Below are 21,926 nucleotides of genomic sequence, written 5' to 3'. Positions count from 1 at the left end.
GAAACAAATGTGGATCGTATCGGCAGATCTCGCTTTAAACGCCGAACCTAAAATTCTTGCCAAGTTGCTGGCCAATAGATTGGTTAATGTTATAAGTTACCTAATCCATCCAGATCAGTCCGGTTTTATTCCACATCGCAACACAGCATTGAATCTCAGGCGTCTACATGGCGCTCTCGCGAGGGCTGCGACGCTGCGTGAGTCGGCCATTTTGGCGTCATTGGACGCCACTATGGCTTTCGATACTGTGGAATGGCCGTATTTGTGGGCGGCGTTAGCTACATTTGGTTTCGGGCACGAATTTATTGGTTGGGTGCGGCTTCTCTACAAGGACCCCCTCGCACAGATAGTTGTTAACGGTCGTGTCTCTGATCCGTTTGGTCTGGGGCGAGGTACCCGTCAAGGTTGTCCTTTATCACCTCTCCTGTTTGCATTGGCCCTTGAGCCTTCGGCGGCATGGATCTGTTAGGAACCCTCTATGAGGGGTATTCAGTGGTCCCTGGAATACGAAGATCGTATCTCGTTGTATGCGGACGATATTTTATTATATCTGACTTCACCCAGAAAATCACTGATAGTATTATGCGACGTATTGACCTCTTTTGGCAGAAACTCGGGCCTGGTTATCAATTGGACGAAGTCGTATCTCTACGTGCTCTGTGGTGACGCCCCTCTCCTCCCGCGCAATTGTCCCATCCAAGTTACACAGGAAGGGTTTAAGTACTTGGGTATATTTGTGTCTATGGACCCCTCAATTCGATATAAAAAAAATCTTATCCCTCCTTTAGATCATTTGAGACAGGACGTTGCGGGTTGGCGTAGGCTTCCGCTTTCGCCACTCGGACGCGCTGCTCTCTTTAAGATGATGTCCCTCCCCCGTTTTTTGTTCGCCCTTCAGAATATGCTTGATGTGGTTCCAGCTAGTTATTTCCGGGCGGTAGAGGGTCTTCAGAGGAAGTTGTTATGGGATGGTAGGCCTCGCATAGCGCTTGCCAAACTCACACTCCCATGGTATGACGGAGGTATAGCTCTTCCTGATATCAAACGATACTATTGGGCATCACAATTAGGGGCTATTAATCATGGTATGTATGGCCCGGAGTTGAACCCTGGTTTTGCTATGGACCGGTGGCTACTGCCTGGTGGTGACTATTATAGGGCGTTTTACACTAAATCGGTAGTTGGCTTTTTGACGGGGCCTACGAAGTCAGCCGTGCGCATTTGGAAAGACGCTACCAGCTCGTTGGGATGGAAGGATCATTTGACATTAGCGACCCCGCTTTTTGGCTCTGATAGACTAGGCAAATTTTGGAATACTAAAGGATTCGATAAGTGGGGTCTCATCGGTATCACGCAGGTGGGAGACCTATGGGCCAAGGGGCGAGTGAAGCCGTTTTCGGCCTTGCAGGCGGAGTTTGACTTGAGAGAAGCGTAATACTTCAGTTATGCCCAGGTCCGACATGCCCTGATGCCAGTCTTTCAGGAGGGGGAAGTGATACCGGAGTCTACCCCACTGGAGGATCGGGTGATGGATGGCCATATGCCCGATAGTACTATCTCCCTGGTTTATAAGAAATTGATCAACGATAGGACAGACCTTCTGCTCCATTTGCGTCATCTCTGGACCCGTGACGGCCTTGAACTAGATGATGATGACTGGCAGTCTGCGATCGCCTCTCCTAAGGAGGTCGCGATTCCAGCGAGACTCAGATTGGTTCAACTGAAAATCTTGCACAGGGTTTATGTCACGGGTCCCCGTCTGGTACAGATGGGCTTTTCAGAGGAGGGTTTGTGTAAACGGGGTTGTGGATTGTTGGGTACATTTCTTCATATTATTTGGGAATGTTGGGAAGTTGCTGATTATTGGAAACGAGTACATGACGTGATAGAGGAGGTTACAGGTGTTGCTCTCCTGCCCGAGGCTAGGCGCTGCTTACTGAATGTTTGGGAGCCGACTGATCACAATGTTGCTCAGACTCACTGGGTGACCTTGGGGGCCATGATCGCCAAACGCAATATAGAGCAGCTATGGGGATCACAGAAGCCTCCTACTCCTGATGTATGGATGGAAAACATGGACTGGTGCATGTTTAGGGAGAAAACGGTCTATCTGGCCCGGGGTCGCCCCCGGAAATGGCATAGAATTTGGGGTCCTTGGAACAGATATCGGGGTGACATATGTGTTCCTGCAGCAACTACCATCTTGGATGTTCCACTTTCCCCCTGACCCTAAGTTGCTTCTCTTTTGTTCCCCTCTTCTCCTCCCCTTCCCCATTATTGTATTGTTTTCCGCCTCGGTACAAGCTATGCACTCTGTATTTTATATATTTATGCCTTGTTTGTTGATTTTTCAAATAAAAAGAAATATATAAAAAATAAAATCTCTTTATTGACTTCTGCTGTGGGAGAACTGAACAAAGATTGCTGACGCAGAAAAGGAGCTCGGGCTCGGTACAAGCCAAATTTGCGGTGAGGGGTATCCGGCTATTGAACATCATTTATCTGACCCGGTACCTTTGTAACCGGTGGTCTTGATCAATATCTCAAATACAAGGAGGGTAGTTCAAGCTCCCGAGCCCATTTTGTCAGACACTGATGTTGTGGAGATTCCATCCTGCGTTAAGGACCGTCCTACAACGGGTTCAACTGGGGCCCCTGGGGAGAAAAAGGGTCTCAATAGGAAAATTGGCAAGCGGCAAAAAACTGTAAAAAAAAAAAAAGGTCCCTCTAAATCGAGTTTTAAGCTAGATGAGAATATAGAATGAATATGCTACTTACCAGTATGCATCTGTTCTTGGCATGTAGGGCTGCTAACATTCATATCTTAGCATTAGATCACCGCCTAGTGTTGGGCTCGGATGATCGCACATTGTTGTCCTGGAAGAGTCTTCGAAGTATCCTGAGATAGGTGGCTCCTCCCCTGGACTACAGTGCGCATGGGCATCGGCTCCATCCCCAGATTGTTTTTCGCCATTGTGGCAGAAGATGGAGTGAAAAGTGTAAAGGATGTCCATGCTAATGAATAAATACAATAGTATATCTGCAGCTGCGACAGGCACCGGGGAGGAGGGCGGGCGATATGAATGTTAGCAGCCCTACATGCCAAGAACAGATGCATACTGGTAAGTAGCATATTCAGTTCGAGGCATGTGGGCTGCTAAATTCATATCTTAGCATAGAATACATAGCAGTCCCTCCATCAGCGGCGGTTGCCCGTGCCAGCTGCAGAAACCTGAAAAAGTGTCTTCAGAACAGCCTGTCCTACAGCAGCTTGCTGCTTGGAATGCACATCAACACAGTAGTGTTTTGTAAAGGTATGTGGTGTAACCCACGTGGCTGCTCTGCAAATATCCTCTAAAGGAATGTTCCCTAGGAAAGCCATGGATGCCCCCAGTTTGCGTGTGGAGTGCGCTCTGGGGGGTATTGTTAAAGTGCGCTTGGCTTTTTGATAACATATCTGGATGCACTTAACAATCCATCTGGCTATCCCTGCCTTGGAAATCGGGTTGCCTTTGTGTTGTGGTGCGAAGGCAACAAAGAGTTGTTTGTTTTTCTAAAGGGTTGTGTTCTGTCTATGTAGTACATCAACGCCCTCCGTACATCTAAGGTATGGAGCATTCTTTCTGCCACCGTTTGCGGGTTTTGAAAGAATGCTGGTAAGTCAATAGTTTGGTTTAGATGAAACTGTGACACCACCTTCGGAAGGAATTTGGGGTTAGTGCGTAGCACTACCCTATTTGGATGAATTTGAATGAATGGCTCTTGGATTGTGAGCGCCTGCAGCTCACTGACACGCCTCAGAGACGTAATAGCTACAAGGAAAGCTACTTTCCACGTAAGGAACTGGAGTTCACACGAGTGCAGTGGCTCAAATGGTGGTCCCATCAGTCTGGTGAGAACGACATTGAGGTTCCACACCGGAGCAGGCGGTGTTCTTGGGGGAATGACTCGTTTCAGACCTTCAAGGAAGGCTTTAATGGCGGGCACTCTGAAGACAGAGAGGTGCTGCCTGTTCTGGAGATAAGCCGCTATGGCGGATAGATGTATCCGAATGGAAGTGTACGCTAGATTGCACTTGTAAAGATGCAACAGATAGCAGATGATGTTGGGGATAGATGCATCTAGCGGGTTGATGTCATTGGCTGTACAGTAAATGACAAAACGCTTCCACTTTGCAGCATAGCATGCTCTAGTAGTTGGTTTCCTCGCCTCCTTGATGATGTTCATGCATTCAGGAGGTAGGTTAAGGTATCCAAACTCTAGGACTTCAGGAGCCAGATCGCCAGGTTGAGCTGTTGCGGATCTGGATGCTGAATTTCTCCATGGTTCTGCGTCAAAAGACTGGGCGTGAGGCGCAGTCTTTGATGCGGCACCACTGAGAGTTCGAGGAACGTGGTGTACCAAGCCTGGCGCGCCCACGTTGGAGCAACTAGGATGAGAGTCATCTCGTGCTGCCTTAGCTTTCTTGCGACCAGCGGTATTAGAGGGGCTGGCGGAAAAGCGTACGCAAATTTGCCTGACCAGTTCATCCATATCGCATTCCCCTGCGACTGTGGGTGAGGGAACCTGGCGGCAAAGTGTTGGCATTTTGCGTTCTCTTTTGTGGCAAACAGGTCTATCTCCGGATGACCCCACTGCTGGAAGTACGGGTGGAGGACAGATGGGTGTAACTCCCACTCGTGCATTTGATGGCTGTACCTGCTGAGCAGATCCGCCATCTGATTGTCCTTTCCTGGGAGGTGTTCTGCCATGAGGAAAATGTTCCTCTGAATGGCCCACTTCCACATGCTCTGAGCCAGATGAGACAGCTGTGGCGAGTGGGTGCCTCCCTGCTTTTGAATGTAGTACATCGCGGTCATGTTGTCCGTCCGGACTAGCACGACTGTTGCACAGATGTACAATGAAGGACTTGAGCGCCATGAAGATTGCCATCAGTTCCAGATAATTGATGTGCATCTTCTGTTGCTGCGTCGTCCATAGTCCCTGCACTGTGTAAGTGAGCACATGAGCTCCCCATCCCTGGAGAGATGCGTCCGTTGTCAGGACAATCTGCGGCACAGGCTCTTGGAACAGTCGGCCCTTGCAAAGGTTGTGTGGAGTCCACCAATGCAGAGAGTCGTATGCCCGACTGGTAACCAACACTAGGTCTGTCAATTGCCCACGAGCCTGTGTCCACTGATTCGCTAAGCACTCCTGGAGCGGGCGCATATGTAGCCGTGTGTGAGGGACTATGAAGATGCAGGAGGCATCATGCCTATCAACTGCATGAACACTCTCGCTGGAAGCGAGTGTTGCGGCCTGAACCTTTGGATCAGAGCCTGCATGCTGTCTATCCTGACTTGGTTTGGCTGAGCCATGGCCGTCAGGGTGTTGATCGTCGCACCTAGGAACTGCCGGACATGTGCCGGCTGAAGATGCGATTTTGGGTAGTTCAGGGAGAAACCCAGATCGTGAAGAAGGTGAATGGTAGTCGACATGTCTGCGGCGCACTGTTGCTCTGACTTGGCTTGCACGAGCCAGTCGTCTAGGTAGGGGTAGACATGGATGTTCTGCCTCCTGAGGTGCGCCGCTACTGTCGCCAGACACTTGGTGAACACCCTCGGGGCTGTGGTGACTCCGAAGGGTAGGACCTTGAACTGGTAGTGCCTGCCTTGAATAGTGAACCTGAGGTATTTCCTGTGTGACGGGTGTAGTGGAATGTGGAAATAAGCATCCTTGAGATCTAAGGTTGCTAAGAAATCTCCCTGGTTTAGCAATGGAAGAATCTGTTGCAGTGTAAGCATGTGGAAATGTTCTGACAGTATGTACAGGTTGAGGGGACGTAGATCTAGAATGGGTCTGAGAGATCCGTCCTTCTTTGGAATAAGGAAGTACAGGGAATAAACCCCTGTGCCTTCCTCTCCCACCGGCACGAGCTCGATTGCTCCCTTTTGCAGCATCACCACTACTTCCTGCTGCAATAAGAGCAAGTGCTCTGCGGACATAGGCCTTTGCCTTGGCGGGATGTTGGGTGGAGTGGACCTCAACTCTAGGCAATAACCATACTGGACTAATTGTCGCACCCACCTGTCTGTGGTGATGTTTCTCCAGACGGGCAGGAACTGCTGTAGTCTCCCCCCGACAGGTGTTAGGTGGTCGGGGGGCAGTGACAGAGAGTCACTGTTTGCTTGGAGCAGAGGAGCGGGAGCTGTTATTTCCTCTGCCGCGACCTCTGTTGCTGTTATTTCTGTAACCTCCCTTGTTCTGTTTTGTGAACGAGGATTGTGCCCCACCTTTAGAGAACTGGGATTGTTGACCCATTTGTCCTCTGGTGACTCCACGTGCACCTGAGCGACGAAAATTGCTGCCACGAAACTGTTGTGACTGCAGGGCCCCCATGGACTTAGCAGTTTCTGTGTCCTTCTTTATTTTCTCTAGGGTGGTGTCAACATCTGGACCAAACAGACTTTCAGGATTGACTGGCTGATTAAGGATTGTTGTCTGAATATCCGGTTTAAACCCTGAGATGCGGAGCCACGCTTGTCGTCTCAGCATAACGCTAGTGTTGATAGCTCTAGCAGCTGTGTCCGCAGCGTCAAGTGCACACTTGATGGCTGCGTTTGAGATTAGCTTTCCTTCCTCAATGAGCAGTTGGGTGGCTTCTTGGAACTGTGGAGGCAGGTGTTGTACAATCTGTTCTAGGGTGTCGTAGTGCGCCCTATCGTAACGCGCCAAGAGTGCCTGTGTATTGGCGATGCGCCAAAAGTTTGATGCCTGTGCAGCTACTCTTTTGCCCCCTGCCTCTAGCACTTTGGACTCCTTATCCGGGGGAGGAGCTTCACCCGTTGTCTGGGAGTTGGCACGTTTCCTGGCATTGGCGACCACAAGAGAGTCCAGTGGCAATTGTCCCCGGATGTATGCGGGGTCCGCAGGCGCAGGTCTGTACTTTTTTTCAATGCGAGGGTTGACCACTCTCGCTCTTGTAGGCTCCTTAAATATGTCCCCAGCATGCTTGAGGACTCCTTTAAGCATAGGCAGTGTCTTTACTGTCCTTTCAGAGACTGAAAAAGTGTCGAAAAGGAAGTCTTCCTCAACCGGGTCGGCATGCATGTCCACATCATGATTGGCTGCCGCCCTTTCGAGTAGTGCATGAAAACCTGCTGAATCCTCAGTCGGGGATGCACGTGCATTAAAAAGCTGCGGGTCCTGCCCCACACCCTGGGTGTTCTGGTCACCAGTGTCATCATATGAATCCGGTTGTGCATCAGGTTCATTGATAGGGAAATTGTACTGCTCGTCTTCATCATACCCCTCACCCGCAGAGTGTTCTGGGGAGGGAGTAGGGCTCCGTCTCGGAGGAGGCTGGATTGGTTCCGTGAGGCCTGAGGCGTCAAGGGGCACCCTCTTCTTCTTTAGTGGGATGACATAGGAGTCCACTGGCTCCGAAGTGATTTTCCTCTTATAGAGGGTCAGTTTGCCTGTGTCAGCGTCGATGAAATGCTCTGAATCGTCCTCTGATTCGAGCACCCGACGTGGAAGCGGGCCAGTCGGTGAAGAAATCACCTGTTTCGGTGCCGATTTGGTTGAAAATGCTTTCGGCGCCTCCTTCGGCGGCAAAATAAAGAGAAGTTTCCCAGAAGGCTTCGCTGGAGTGTCCTTTTGCGGCTGCGGCGATGGTATCGGAGCCGACGGGGCAAAGGCCTTATCCCTGATTCTTTGCAGTGATTCGGCTATGAGGGACGGCTCACTCACAGTTTGTTTCGGCGCTGACGAGGATGGTCTGATCTTTCCCTCGGAACCGACGTCCTTGTGGGCCTTGTGCGCTTTGGGCGCGGACCCTGTCTTAACCGCCTCCGATTCCTGTGTTCGGGGCGCAGACTTCTTTCCGTGTGCCTGCGTAGCTTCCTTGGAGCCGACTTTGGCGGGCTTGGACGGCGTCGTAGCCGCTGACCCGTGCCGACCATCCTTTTTGGAGGACCCCTCCTCTGGCGTCGGTTTCGATTTTGCAGCATCGGAATCGACGGACTTCTTCGACTTCTGCGGACCGGAGGTCGACGGAGTCGATGGGGTAGCGGGCACCGTCGTTTTCACCGGCACGGCAGCCATCTTAGGGACACTCGAGTCCTTAAGTTTCGGTTTCGTTTTCGGGTCGGCCATTTTAGGTGTTGTCGATCCCGATGGTTTCGGTTTCGGTTTCGAAACAGTCTGCTCAGCAAGTAAGTCCGTGGCCGGGCCCGAAGGCGGGGCTGTGGCTTGCGGCAACGGGTCTTGGGTAAGGCCGACAGGCGATCCCGTGTCCCGGTCGGTATCCTCGTAACCTTCGGGGCAGAGCTCGTCCCCCGAGCTGTCTGCCGCGGCCCCATAAATCTCATCGTCGTCTCCTACCTCGTCGACGTATTCAAGGCCTTGACCCGCGACTCCGTCGTCGTCTCCTGGATCCGCCTCGACCTCCGTCTCGGGTGGGGAGATTTGGAGATGATGACCCTGGTCCTCTTCGTCCTGGTCGCCGAAGATGTTCTCCGGATCCGGGGCCGCTTGTTTAGCTTCCATGCGCACCGCGCGCCGAAGCTTGAGAGTCTTCTTCGAGCGGAACTGTGCACACAACTTGCACTTGCCGTCGTCGTGGTCAGGCGAAAGGCATTTGTTACACACGGGGTGTAGATCGATGTGTGAGTACTTGGACCCACAGAGCGGGCAGTACTTAAACGGGCTCCGCTCCATGACTGAAAAGGTTTGCAGTCGTGTCGCGATGAGAAGGCCTCAAAGTTCCGAGAGCGAAGAAAACTCCGCTTATTCCGGCTCCAAGAGACGGAAGACTCGAGACCGTGCGCAGACAATACCGACGCAAGAAAATCAAGGCCTTTTGGCCGCTAAAAGTTAGTTTTTCTAGGTTCCGACAGTAAGACGTCGAGACCACATCCGAACCCAATGGCGGAAAAAAACAATCTGGGGATGGAGCCGATGCCCATGCGCACTGTAGTCCAGGGGAGGAGCCACCTATCTCAGGATACTTCGAAGACTCTTCCAGGACAACAATGTGCGATCATCCGAGCCCAACACTAGGCGGCGATCTAATGCTAAGATATGAATTTAGCAGCCCACATGCCTCGAACTTGACTTTACGGACTTTAATAGAGGAAATCTTTAGTGAGCGGTTTGAGTCTATATTAATTGGTATTGCCAAAGATATTATTGATTCTCTCAATACATGTGTTGGTGACCTCAAGAAAAAATGTGAGAGGCTTGATTCTTTTTTAATGGATAAAAAATATACCATGGAAGTTTGTTGCCTAATCCCTCTTTAGTAAAAAGCACTAATCCTGTTGAGAAACACTTGGGTAATAAATCATATCCATCTTCAGGAGGAGGGATTAAATCTAACCTTGAGGGGGAAGTGGGGGGAATCCAAAAATCAGTAAAGCCTCGCCAAATCACCCGTAGTTCAGATAATGTATTATCCTCTGGCCTGACGGTGACAGGCATTGAGAAATGTGCACCCCAAATTACTAATGCAACCTACAATGTGATAGAATCAATCTTCCTCCTGAAGCAACCCCGGTTCTTGTTGGAGTTCCTCCTGTTAGGGTCCCGACAGTGAATCCACATTGGCCCTTATTCGAAAGACAAAACATTGGTGTGCTCAATACTGCACTGGCCGACCTGAGATCTCAACACATATTATAATGGAAAGGAGAGTGTCCTGAATTGGAAATGGTCCCGAAGAATTACCTGGTGGCTGTATTATAGTCAATTTTAATAAACAGGATGCTGTAGACAGGCTGTTCTGGGACTCCTCCCCTGTATCTGGTGATGACATTAGGGCACTTCCTTTGGGCTTCTTTTACCTTCCTCTAAAAAATTATGTAAGAGCTGGAGTAAGTGTTGCAGACTTGAGGAGCTGTCCCAAGCCATCAACAAGCCACCCTATTATAAGTTGTGTCATGCCAAGTTTAGAGAACAACACGAGGGAATTACGTGCACCATCACAATTGGCCCACTGTCCACCTCGGTTGGTTGAGGGGGATTTACCCCTCTCAAATAGATTTCTACCTCTAGTACAACTGGATGAGAATGACTGACTGAATGACAAGGTGGGTGGTATTGTTGCCTCTTCTTCAAAGGGTCCTGTTATTATTGATGCTCGAAACGTAATTTTACGAAACTAATATTCTTAGCTGGAATATTGCGGGATTGAGGTAAAAAAGAGCTGACCCATTATGGCAGGATTTTATCAAATCCCATGATATAATAGCGTTACAGGAAACATGGGACACAGAAGCAAACTTTTGGGTGGATGGGTATAGGTCTTTTTTTTTTCAACCTGCACGCCCTGCTGTAGCAGGAAGAGCAATAGGAGGGCTAATCCTCCTCCTTTCTATTAGAATAGAGGGTATTCTTAAAATGGTAGAGGCTGATTCCCCAAACTGTTTGGCAGTAGAGGTAACCTTTGTCTAGTTGCTCAAAGCTATTACTGGTAAATTTTTATAATTCTGGGGAATCGGATTTCAGGAATCAACATGTGTGTTTTCTTAAATCCTTTTTAGAAGAACATAGGCTAAAACAATCCAAGTCTTATTATATTTTATTAATGGGCAATTTTAATGTACACCCTTGTGACCTAAACTGTCTTATAAATGATCCTCTAGGACACAGTAATTCAGAAACTCCGCATTTTGAACATTCATCCCAGGGGGAGGACTTGGAGGATCTTCCAGCCGAATAAGATCTCTTTGAACCCGGCTCTTTTAGCCAGTCAGAGCGGTGTCCAACTTTAAAAACCAGGAATAAAGACACCATTATTGACTACATATTTCTGTCTTCCAGGTGGCTAGATAAAGTGGTTTCTTACACTGCCAGGTTGTCACCATAAAGTGATCATAATCCTGTTATTTTAGTATTGGATGGCGGGTCTGGCATTCTGTGCCGGGGGGGGGGGGGGGGGGGGGGGGGGTAGGGGAGTCTTAAATGGTCTAAAGTAACCCCCGATACTTTCTACGTGTATTGACTCCTCTAACCCAAAGGACTTGATACTCAAAGCCTTTGAGGGTATATGTAGTCATATTGCAGCAGACCTTACGATTGGCTCAAAGACCAAAGGGCTTCAGGGTAAAAGATGGTTTGACAACACCTGCTTGAGAGCTCATCAACTATTAATTTTAGCATTGAAAAGTGTACCACAAGACAGGGTGTTGGTGGCGAGCCGACGCAAGCAGTATAAGCTACCGGTGCATTCTCGGAAAGCAGAAATTACAACCGAGGCTTTGAATGCACTTTTATAAGTAGAAATCTTAAAAGATAGTTAAAAATTTTGGTCTATTATTAATGCCCCATTTTTTTCCTCTGCCGAGAGTGACGTGCAGGAGTGTAATATAACAGAGGCACAGTTGCTAGCTCATTTCCGGGCAATCTATGAGTTCATTAGCTTACTGACTCCTACTGCCAGTCTTCCTCCTCGACTGGGAACAGACCCTTTTTGTGTTTAGTGAGGTCAATATTGAGAAAGCTATAAAGGAGACCGCGGGGAATAAAGCCCCAGGCCCCAACAGGGTTCCGGCGAAACTTTATAAATGTGACCCTAAATTTTGGTCAAAAATATTGACGGTCTTCAATGCCTCTGGCTCGCAGGGATTTCCGGCATCCTGGAGTCAATCCATCATTATTCCAGTCTTTAAGAAAGGTCAGAGAGGGGACCCGCGATGCTGTAGACCTATATCGTTGATTGATTCCACTGCTAAAATTCTAGAAAAAGTGGTCTTAGCTAAGATTACAGACTGGATTAATGATAACAAGATTGTATCAGACATGCAGTATGGCTCCAGGCATTGGAAGAAGTAATATGGCCCAGTGCCTCAACTTGTATTTATCGATTGGCAAGTACACTATGGCCAAAGAAGGCACACTGCACATGGCCTTTATGGATATATCCTCAGCCTTTAACCTGGTTAACAGGTCTAGGCTGTGGAATATACTGCTAGAAATGGGCTTGGAGCCACGCCTAGTTTACTTCCTAGCTGATCTCCACTGGGACTTGTATGCATCTATTAGGACTTCCCAGGACGGCAGATGTACCAGAACCTTTAAATCGGATTGGGGCGTTCGCCTAGGGTGTATATTGGCACCTTTATTGTTCACCCTTTATATTAACGCCCTAGACAAATCTTTGAGGGAGGCTAGCCTGGACATCCCGTGTGTAGGAGAATATTTAATACCTGTTTTCCTATACGCGGATGATGCCCTCCTTTTAGCGCGTTCTGCGTTGGGTCTCCAGAAACTCCTGGATGTTTTTGGATCCTAAATGCAGTCCTTTGTCTATTGGTAAAAAAAACTAGGACACTGTAGTCATCCTTTTGTAATGGTGTGGAAGTGTCCAGGGTTTTTTCCCTTGACCTATCTAGGAGTACTATTCGATGACAAAGGCTCATGGGTTCCCCAAGATAAAGCTAAGAGACTGGCTGTTAGCAGGTCAAAAGACAGCCTTATTAGGGTTTGCCCAACGCCTGGGGGCTAAGCCAGTTGAGGCAATTTTGAAAATATACAGATGGAAGTGCCTGGCTATTGCCGCATATGCTTCCTCTATTTGGGGTTTTAACCCCTTGGGCGCGGCCGCGTTTCTGCGCCTGTGCGGCGTTTTTGAAAGTGGGCGGGTTTATGACGGCCCCAGCCGTCATCAGCACATGAGCCCCATGATGCATGGTGGCTGTGGGCCGTCATCAGCATCGAAGGGGTTAAACAGCAGCCAGGGGTCCAGGCTGTCGAAAATAGATTTCTTCGTAGCCTTTTGTCTGTCCCTAAATCAACACCTACTTACGCAATTCATCAGGAATTAGAGCAGGGCTATGTATTGGATATTTTGAGTTTAACTCCACTTCTGTGCTGGGTCAAAACTTGGCTTAATCCAGAATTGACATTGAATCAGTTGATTCTGCGAGATATTATCAATCTGGATAAAGCCAATGAAATTAAGTGGCTGACATATGTTAAACACATGTTTTTTAAATTAGGACGGCCAGAATTATTTGATTACCCTGATAGGATTTGTAAGGAGGATTTGAAGTGGGTCAAAATAAATTTTTTGAATATTGTAATGATGGAACGGGAAGAGCGGGAGTTACAGAAACCATCAGCTAGGGCGCATTGTTTGACTGAAACCACCATGTCAATTGAACCTTACCTGATAACGGTGACTAAACCTTTTCACCGCTGGCTCCTGACAAGATTCCGTTTCAATTTGATCCACTTGGTTTTGGGTGGTGTAAGGACGTTGAACCCTGCCATTGCGATAATTTTTCTGTACAGAAAACTCTACATTTTATGATGTTCTGTGATTATTACAATGTTATTAGGAGGAAGTTCATAATGCCACTATTGAGGGGTAAGGGTTTCATACAAGTAAGACCGGCCTTACTCTATCTCCAAATGCTGAGTAAACCCTGGGATATTTTTAATGTTGCTTGTTTTCTTGTTGCTGCTGTCCGTTTGAGAAAAAAACGATGTCCTGGTTTAGACAGTGTATAAATCGCCAAGGTAACGTTTTATGAATTAGTAACTTGTGTATTCGCCTTTTTAAAATTACTGTAGAATTATTGTACTTTGAGATGGTCTTAATGTTTTAAAAGGATGGGTTGTCTTTGTATATGTATACTTTTATGATTTTAGCAAAAATCGAATAAAGTGGATTAATGAATGACATTTCTTCTCGGACCAAGCATTCTCATTCATTGAGGCAAGCTTTGAGATTTTCCCTGACAACCAGATTCAAATTGAGGTTCGCTTGGCTCCTTGTAGGCCTGGTACTTGATCAAGTTGCTTCTCTGATCGAGGAGGCAAATAAAATTCCTGTTATATTTCTCCTGATTGGGCTTGGAGCTGAGGTAGAGTATCAGTGCCCCTGCAATTTTGCTTCTGAGGTGGAATAAAACTTGTTCCGAGATGTCCTGGTCTCGACCTTCATCTTTTGGGAGAATTACACCTGTGGGACTGTTGGAATCCAACCGCCCAGCAATGATTTCAAATTCTTTGTAGACTCCCAAAGTCAATTCACCGGGCTCCCTCGACTCCAGAGCAGCATACTGAGCCTACCCACAATCACCCCACAATTAAATTGTCTTTTTTACGCTTAAAGAGCTGTTCCACCCGACAGCTGGTCACAAGGAAGGCTCAAATGATATACTAAACGCAGATTAGATTGTACCAACCTAGCATCACATCGTGGATAAAACCAAAAGGGTATGTTTTTCCATCTAATATCCCTGCTAGTCATTTTCTAATGACCTGGGATGGGGTGAGTGACTGTCTCTGACAGAGTGCCTATGATGATCCTTCTATAGGTGTTCTGTTCCACTTCAAAACCGGTGACCTCAAGCTCTTTTTCAGATTGCAAAGTGGTCTCAGATGGAGCCGTCTAACTCTACTCCAAATAAAATGGTGGAAATGGGAGGAACGTGCACAGCATGTGATCAACAACAAATCCTGCAAACAATTTGTTTTAAAATAATAATTACTGGCGATTCGATAAGTCTTCTTAGCAATTTAATTGTAAGTTAAAACACAAATTTAAATGTAAACCTTTTATACTGGACACTTGTTCAGGGATTCAAAAAGGAGTGGCATTAACTTAGCTAAAACAATATCAAGGCCCCTTTTAGAAGGTGGTAGTCAAACTAAAATCATTCTTCTGAGCCCTACCAGCAACACCTGTACAACCGGTATCATAACCAAAGAGCTACCTTTATTTCCCTCAGGTTTGCTATCAGCACAGCTGAAAGTACCTTGCAGATCCATACGACAATCTTACATCGCTAAGGTTTAAAAGGTGTTGTAGTACAGAGGTGATATAACACATTTTTGCCACTTTGCTTATAACTAATTGGTGCTCCTGGTGTTCCTCTTAAGACCTCCATATATACTTTAAATAACTGTAAACAACCAAACTCAAGGAACGCTTCATCCTTCTGGAGCGAAGCGGAGTAGTTTTGAATGTGGGTGAGTTATCCACCGTTTCATAGTTGGTAGACAATGAGGAGGTGTCAAGATCCAATGTGTTGAGACCGAAATCATTATTAAGGACAAGGATATTGACTGCTTGAACCTAACAAACGAAACGAGAATCATGGTCATCAATGATGGACTTCATTTTCTCATCACCGGTGCTTTAAGTGGTAAAGATTAAAAAGCATTGCCTCTGGACTGCTGTCGGTTTTATCACATTGCAAACAGATACTTGGTTGATGTGTACCACACATTCACAATTTGCTGTGGCATGATGCAAGTTCCGCTGAAAAAGTATATAGAACATAAGGTCATTTTTCTAGCTGTGTATTATGTGGCATCAATGAGAGACAGATGTCCTGCCTTTCCTATAAAAATGTATGGCACTCTGCTTTAGAATGTTGCACTTTGTTCTGTTTTCAATTTACATCAACAAAACAAACTTTAACTTTGAAGAACAAGAAATGCCTTTAAAGCCAAGAACATGGTCACACTAGCATTTTAATGTAAGACATCTCTCTCTTGTGAGACCCATATGTCCGCAACATCATCATATGTGCCACCCACCCGTTTCAGAGATGTACCTGGTGTGAATATCATCAAAGCATTTGAAACCAACGAAGGGCTTTGTGCAGTGTACGCATATCCACCACTGCAGACCGATGCAAAACTTCTCAGTTAAATCTTCACAGTGCCGTGAAGCCCGCAACCACCGACTGCAGAGACCTTACAGAAGTGGTTTCAAATTCAGTTTCACATGTAGTTCGAGATAAATGTAGGACAGCATCATACATGGTAAGTTCAGTACTGTTACTATCAGAGATCGTGAGACCGGCACTATCATAGGAATCATGGTACCTCTCTGCAGCCAAAAACATATTCTCTTTAAAGGGCGGTGACAACCTTCTTGCATTGAAGAGGAACCCTAAGTGGAACAGGAAGTGCACTGTTCCATGTCTATCCTTCTGACATTGGAGATGGGAGTTTCCTTGATCCGCCAATCCTTCGGGCAAGGGTAAACCAATCTCTTTTCTACTCTTGTGCGATCCCTGCTGACATTCTGTAACATCAAGTGATGCAGATTGTATTAAAACAAATTGCTAATGCTTTACAGCTTACACCTACCACAAAGCAGTGGTACTTCCAGTGCTTCTCGTGCATAGGGCAATAAAGTTGATGTTTACTAGAAAGCAGTCTTCCATTAATTATGGTATACACAGTGGAGCATATTGCAAACCCAAATGTGCCACTTTTTCCTTCTATAGCAGCTTACAGTCAGATGTACAATCAGTGCAGATTTGTATGTTCTTGTCACGGTTTCAATATGTACTGCCTAAAACCAGGAGTATCATCCCAAACTTCGAAAACAATGCATTTGAGCAGTAATATCGATACTGCAGTAGTGCAGGTCTATGTATTTTAATGTGCCAATAAAATAACTAAAAAAAATCCACTCGTTCCAAACAGTGCTAACCGTATCATATATGGCCTCAATACCTACGATCACGGATCAGGTACACATGCACAACAGTCTTATACGTCCACTGGAAAGCAAATCAAGCTTTACATAGAAAACAATTCACAAGGGTTGGCGCCAGTAGAGGCTAGGGGATCAGAGGAGGGAAGCTCTTAATGCACCCTGGGAAGAGAATACATACTTCGATACAATGAATAATGAAACTATTTCACCAACCCTCCAGCCAGGGTCTCTCACAATAACTATGCTGTTTAAGCGCCTCCTCTGTTCTTACCATGTTTTTATGTCTTCATACTGTTTTATGAGACAATTGACTCTACTTCCACTGCTAGGGAACCGAGAACACCCAGGCTCGGCGCACACTCCCTGGTTTGGGTGTATTTAAATTATTTATTAAAGGTGGCGAGGGGAAGGGTGTGTATATATATCCCTTATCAAATATTTTACTGCTTTTTGAATCAAATAGAAACCATTACAGGCGTCAACTCATAAGATCAACAGGCAACTATACCATTTCTCAAATGTCTGCATACAATGCAGTTGTGTTTCACATTGATATATATATCTGCCTCTACGTCGCCCTCACACTTTCCTTGGAGTATTTTTAGCAAGAAATCACACCAGATGACACCAATGACACCAGATCGCCCCTTCCTTTTGTAATGCTCATCACGACGTCTGTGGCGGAACCCAGCGGCTTGGCACAGTGGCACTTGCCTTCCATCTCCAGGATCATTCCCCTGACGCCACCTCCTTTTTTCCAATTCACTTCGATGCCTGTGACAGGACCTCTCAGTAGCTGCACCCTGGCAGTTCTTCACTACTACATCACTTCGGCAACGTCACATACAAACATATAGAAGAGAACAAGAGGGCGAACGGGTCCATCATTCTTTTAGGGGAAAAACTTACCTTGTCCAATGCACCCACAAGATGCCCGCACAGGGTAATCTTGTGGGTACACTGGTGATTGAGTTTGAATGGTTGGAACTGAAAAGATCTGGCTGGTTTACTAGATACATGATGCAGTGAACAGACAATAGTGTATCGGACACTTCACAAGCAAATACGACAAACGCAGTTATTAAGAGTGACGAGGCAACTAATGTGGCCAGCAGTGCTGAGATCACACCACACTGCCCACTCAACGGAGGCGGCCCCTTCTCTATTAATGCAACGATCCTTACTCGTCCCAGGACGTCCACCGGGAGCTTGGAGTTCAGCAGCACCGGCTTTACTTTATCACCGGAGAGAAATCCGCTCACAGGGCTGAGGCTGTCGAAGATGACGTCATACTTGGTCTTTTCTTCCACCTGTGAGGACACAAACATTCAAAACAAAAAGGTCAATGCACTAGGCATGTACTCATTAATAATCTGAGTATGTAGACAATCTGCACAGTATTTAGCAAGGAACCTCATTTTTACGAACGGTGTGCCCTGTTTTACACCAGGATGAGTGTTGTCGGCAAAATGTCAGTAAGACTGACTATCACAGAGAATCGAATGCCCCTTCCTTTGCCCCAGGAACGAGTTGAACCAGGTTTCTAAAATCTAGACTGTTACTCCTCCTGATATGTATTCTACTGCATTGGTAAATAAATAAATACATATATGCACCTCAGAGGCATACCAACTCGTGGATTGCTCTGGCCAGAATGAGGTTCCTTATGGGTAAGCCATGATTCGTTACCGAGAGTATGCCTGGCGGTGCTGAGGGGGCCCAGTGTGCTTTGAGAGAGCATCAGCACAGCCACTTTAGCCAATCTTGCAGGAGTCATAAATAGGGCTCCCAGTTTCATGGATTTTTTTTTAAACATTTCCATCTGTATTTATCCATATTTCTTTTTTGCTTTATCCATATTTATTTTGTGTGTTTGACAATAGAGTTGTGAAATGGTATATTTCCATGTTTATTTTACTCTTAGACATGCACTCATATGTGGATGTCTGCCGCGTTATAGCAAATTAAGCAGCCCTATATAACAAAACACTACACCCACAGGTACTTTGTACTACAAATATATGTTAACATATGCCTGTATTTATTTAAATATCATCCTGTTTTTTAAATCCCAATGCCGGCTCTCTGCTCATCTTTGCCTCGAATTCATGTAAGACAGCATGGAGTGTCTCTCCCAAGAAGCACAATTTTCAGTTATTTTTCTGCATTTAAAAATAAATACAGACAGGAAACACATTATTTTCTGTCTGTATTTATCAGTAAAACTCAGCAAAATTGGAAAACTGGGAGCCTGAGTCATAAAGTACAAATTACTCGTATCCCATTGGGGTGCTACTGCCTAGAAGTCATCTACCTTGTATAATTTTAGGTGAGCTATGTTAAGATGTTAACTTTTTTTTATTTTGTTTTTATTCAGTCAACATAAGCATCAGCCCTGTGCATCAAAATATTCAATGACATTGGCATAGACAAAACTTCACAATTTTCAGCCCATCAAGGCTAAAGACCGAAACCTTCCTTAGGTTGGTTACACCGAGGACATTCATGTGTTCTAGCATTGTCAAATTTGTGTAGCTGAAAGAGAGATATAGTCTGTGTTAAAACTTGAAGTTCATCACCTTGTGTCTGTCGTTCATTGAACTTGTGTCTTCTTGGCACAGCAGTACGACCGCCTTTGAGCATCCACTGCCTACTCAAATCCTTTCTTTTAATTGACAGCTCATTAAACTGAGACACACATCCTCCATTAAATTCTATATTAATAAGCTTAGTAAGCAGTACAGGGCACTGAGAGCCACCGCATTCCTCGGAATTGGTGAAATGTTATTTGCTTAATAGCACAATCTTATGCTTGAGAGATTAAATCACGTACGAAAGTAAAAAAATACATGGAGGTCTAGTCAATTCAATTGCTGAGAAGAAAGTATTTAGTTGCTAAATGATATCAATGCCATAAATCAAACGTTAAGGTGCTCCATAGGTGATGAGTGAATAAAGTGGTTGTGCAGTGCAACAAGAAAAAAGTGATTAAACACTTATAGAGAAACAATTTAAATCTTCAAATAAGCCTTTCCAACACGTACAGATCTGTGGTCACTCATTGGCGGGCTAGGTGCATCAGACCTTATTTCGCCCATAACCCATAATTCATTTGTACAGCCTGAATGTAAAACGGTCAACATTTCGACCCTCTTAGAAAGCGTGTGCCTTCTTTACCTCAAGGCGGGTCTTCATCAGGGCAGAATATGTATGGAACACCTGTATGTTAAAATGTATCATGTCAGACTTTGTGAGGAAAATGACTAAACAACAGTGATCAACAGTGATCAACTTAGGGTATGACTCAGGGAGGAGCTTCGCGGGCATCCAAGATGGTCATGTGAGCACAGAGCTCCCCGGACCCGCGCCGCCCTTCGCAAATATCCTGACTACATTCTTATTCTGAAGATGGGCTTTTGTTGGCAAACTCTTGCTGATCTCGACATTCTTTGAAGAACTGAATTCGGACGTTGGGATCCACTTTTACATCGCCTCGAACTTTTGCGGCCTGCCCCGAGACGAGCCGGGGGCTTCGTTGTTTGGCTAGCCGAGGAGTAGTTTAACAACAACGGCCGAAGGGGTCTTCCCCCAGTCGGCCTCAGCCTAACTTTCAGTTTCGTTTCTACTCCCGGCTCAGATAGCCTGACGCGCTGCTCGTATCGACCTTTTTTCTGACCTGCTGTTACTACACTGCTGTCTGCTGTCCCTGCTGAGTGCCTCGTCTCCAGCTTTATTGGCACCTACGCGACTTTGGTCCAGTTTCGCTGTCTTCTTTGCCACTCTACACCCGGCCATTTTCACCAGGTCGCGCGGGCCCCTCCGGGGTCCCTTTTCCAATATGGCCACCAGACCTGATCCTGAGAAACGCAAGACCAAGACACCTCTCCGTGGGGGACAGACCCAGACGAATATTATGGATCATTATTCCCATTTAAAGGGGTCCCCCAGCGGTGCTGGCCGCACTCCTGACGACCCTAAGGCCGATTCTGCTGTGACCTCAGAAGTATCGTTGCAAGACGTCATGAGTGCCATCACCAGTATGAAGGCCTTCATGGGACAGCAATATGAGGCCCTTGCCTCTAAGATCGACACGGTGGCCGTTGATGTTACGCTGATTAGAGCGGACTTGGCGAAGACTAAAGAGAGGGTAAAGGCGTTGGATTTGAAAACCTCCAGTCTTACTGCGGATGTCACGGACGCTCAGACCGAGATCGGTAATCTGCGTTCTCCTCATGACATGATGGCCCGTAGTCTCGAGGATTATGAAAATAGGGCCCGTCGCAACAATGTACGCCTTATGGGTGTCCCTGAAAGTCCAGAGACCCTTGCAACCGACCTGCTAGTGGAAGATCTGGTCACGAACTATCTCGCTCCCGCCGGACTTAGCAAATTCTTTGCTGTTGAACGAGCACATCAGTCCCAGGTGGAAAGGCGAAACCGGGTGCCCCCCCGAGACCCATTATCGCAAGACTATTCCACTTTAGGGATAGGGACGCTATCCTTCAAGCCTCTAGGGACAAAGGCCCTGTGAAGTTCGAAAATACCACCGTGACCTTCTATCCCGACTTTACCCCGCTCGTTCAGAGGCAGAGGCTGGGGTTTCAGGGAGTGAAGAGACGGTTGCGGGACTTGGGCCTCAAGTACGCCATGTTGTTTCCGACCAGACTTCGGATCGAGTATGAGGAACGAACGTTTTTCTTTGATCGCCCGGACAGTGTTAGTGACTGGCTTGATTTTTTGCCCAGGAGAGACGAGACGATCGTTCCGGGCACCCCGGCGGTGCAGACGGTGGTGCGCTGGAGTGAGAGTGACATTGTGGATCCTGACGTCTGAACTTTCCAACTATCTCAGCTGAGTCTGGACACTGGTTCTCTTGTTCTTCTTATAGACTGGCCGAGGGTGGCGGGGGGTGAATGGGGACTCTTCCTCCTCCTGGGTTCTTTGTGTAGATTAGTTTTCATATGGGGCGACAGGCACACTGCAAGTTGGGGTGGCTCATGAGTCGCATGCAGGGGTGCAGGGTGGGGGGTGTTGTAACGGGTTCATGTTGGGGGGGGTGGGAGGGTGTGTGTGTGACTTTCTTTTCACAAGGCTTCGCATTGTTCTTTCCATCTTCTCTGGTCCTTGGGTCTTATGTGGGGTGGGCTCAGCCTTCATCTTGGGGATGGGGGGTGGCGAGTTGAGACTGCTATCCTGGAATGTCAATGGGCTTGGAGACAGGATAAAGTGAGGGGTTGTGTTACAGTTCCTTAGACGCCATTCCCCTGATATCGTCCTTCTGCAGGAAACGCATCTAATAGGTAACATGTGTCAGGCCATGAATAGACGTGGATACCGACTGGTTGCTCACTCTGGGTATACTTCTGGCTCCAGGGGGGCGGGCATCCTCATCCGGTCTTCTCTCCCTTTTGAAATTGATGAAGTGACGCTTGACGACAGGGGGCGCTATGCTGCGCTCACTGGTAGATGGGAGGGGAAA

General features: G+C 46.9%; 1 protein-coding gene across 2 annotated transcripts in view; it reads right to left on the bottom strand.

The window, feature by feature from the left end:
• EPS15 (epidermal growth factor receptor pathway substrate 15) overlaps positions 1-21,926 on the bottom strand; it is an 883,486-nt gene that overhangs the window by 579,614 nt on the left and 281,946 nt on the right. For both annotated transcript variants that reach the window (XM_078670831.1, XM_078670841.1), the window contains exon 7: positions 17,632-17,757. In XM_078670831.1, the coding sequence (XP_078526957.1) occupies positions 17,632-17,757 (126 nt within the window). The remainder of the gene's footprint in view (positions 1-17,631; positions 17,758-21,926) is intronic.

Source organism: Lissotriton helveticus, chromosome 1_2 (assembly GCF_964261635.1).
Source record: "Lissotriton helveticus chromosome 1_2, aLisHel1.1, whole genome shotgun sequence".
NCBI classification, from domain to species: Eukaryota; Metazoa; Chordata; class Amphibia; order Caudata; family Salamandridae; genus Lissotriton; species Lissotriton helveticus.
This window is presented reverse-complemented; position numbering and strand designations above follow the sequence as displayed.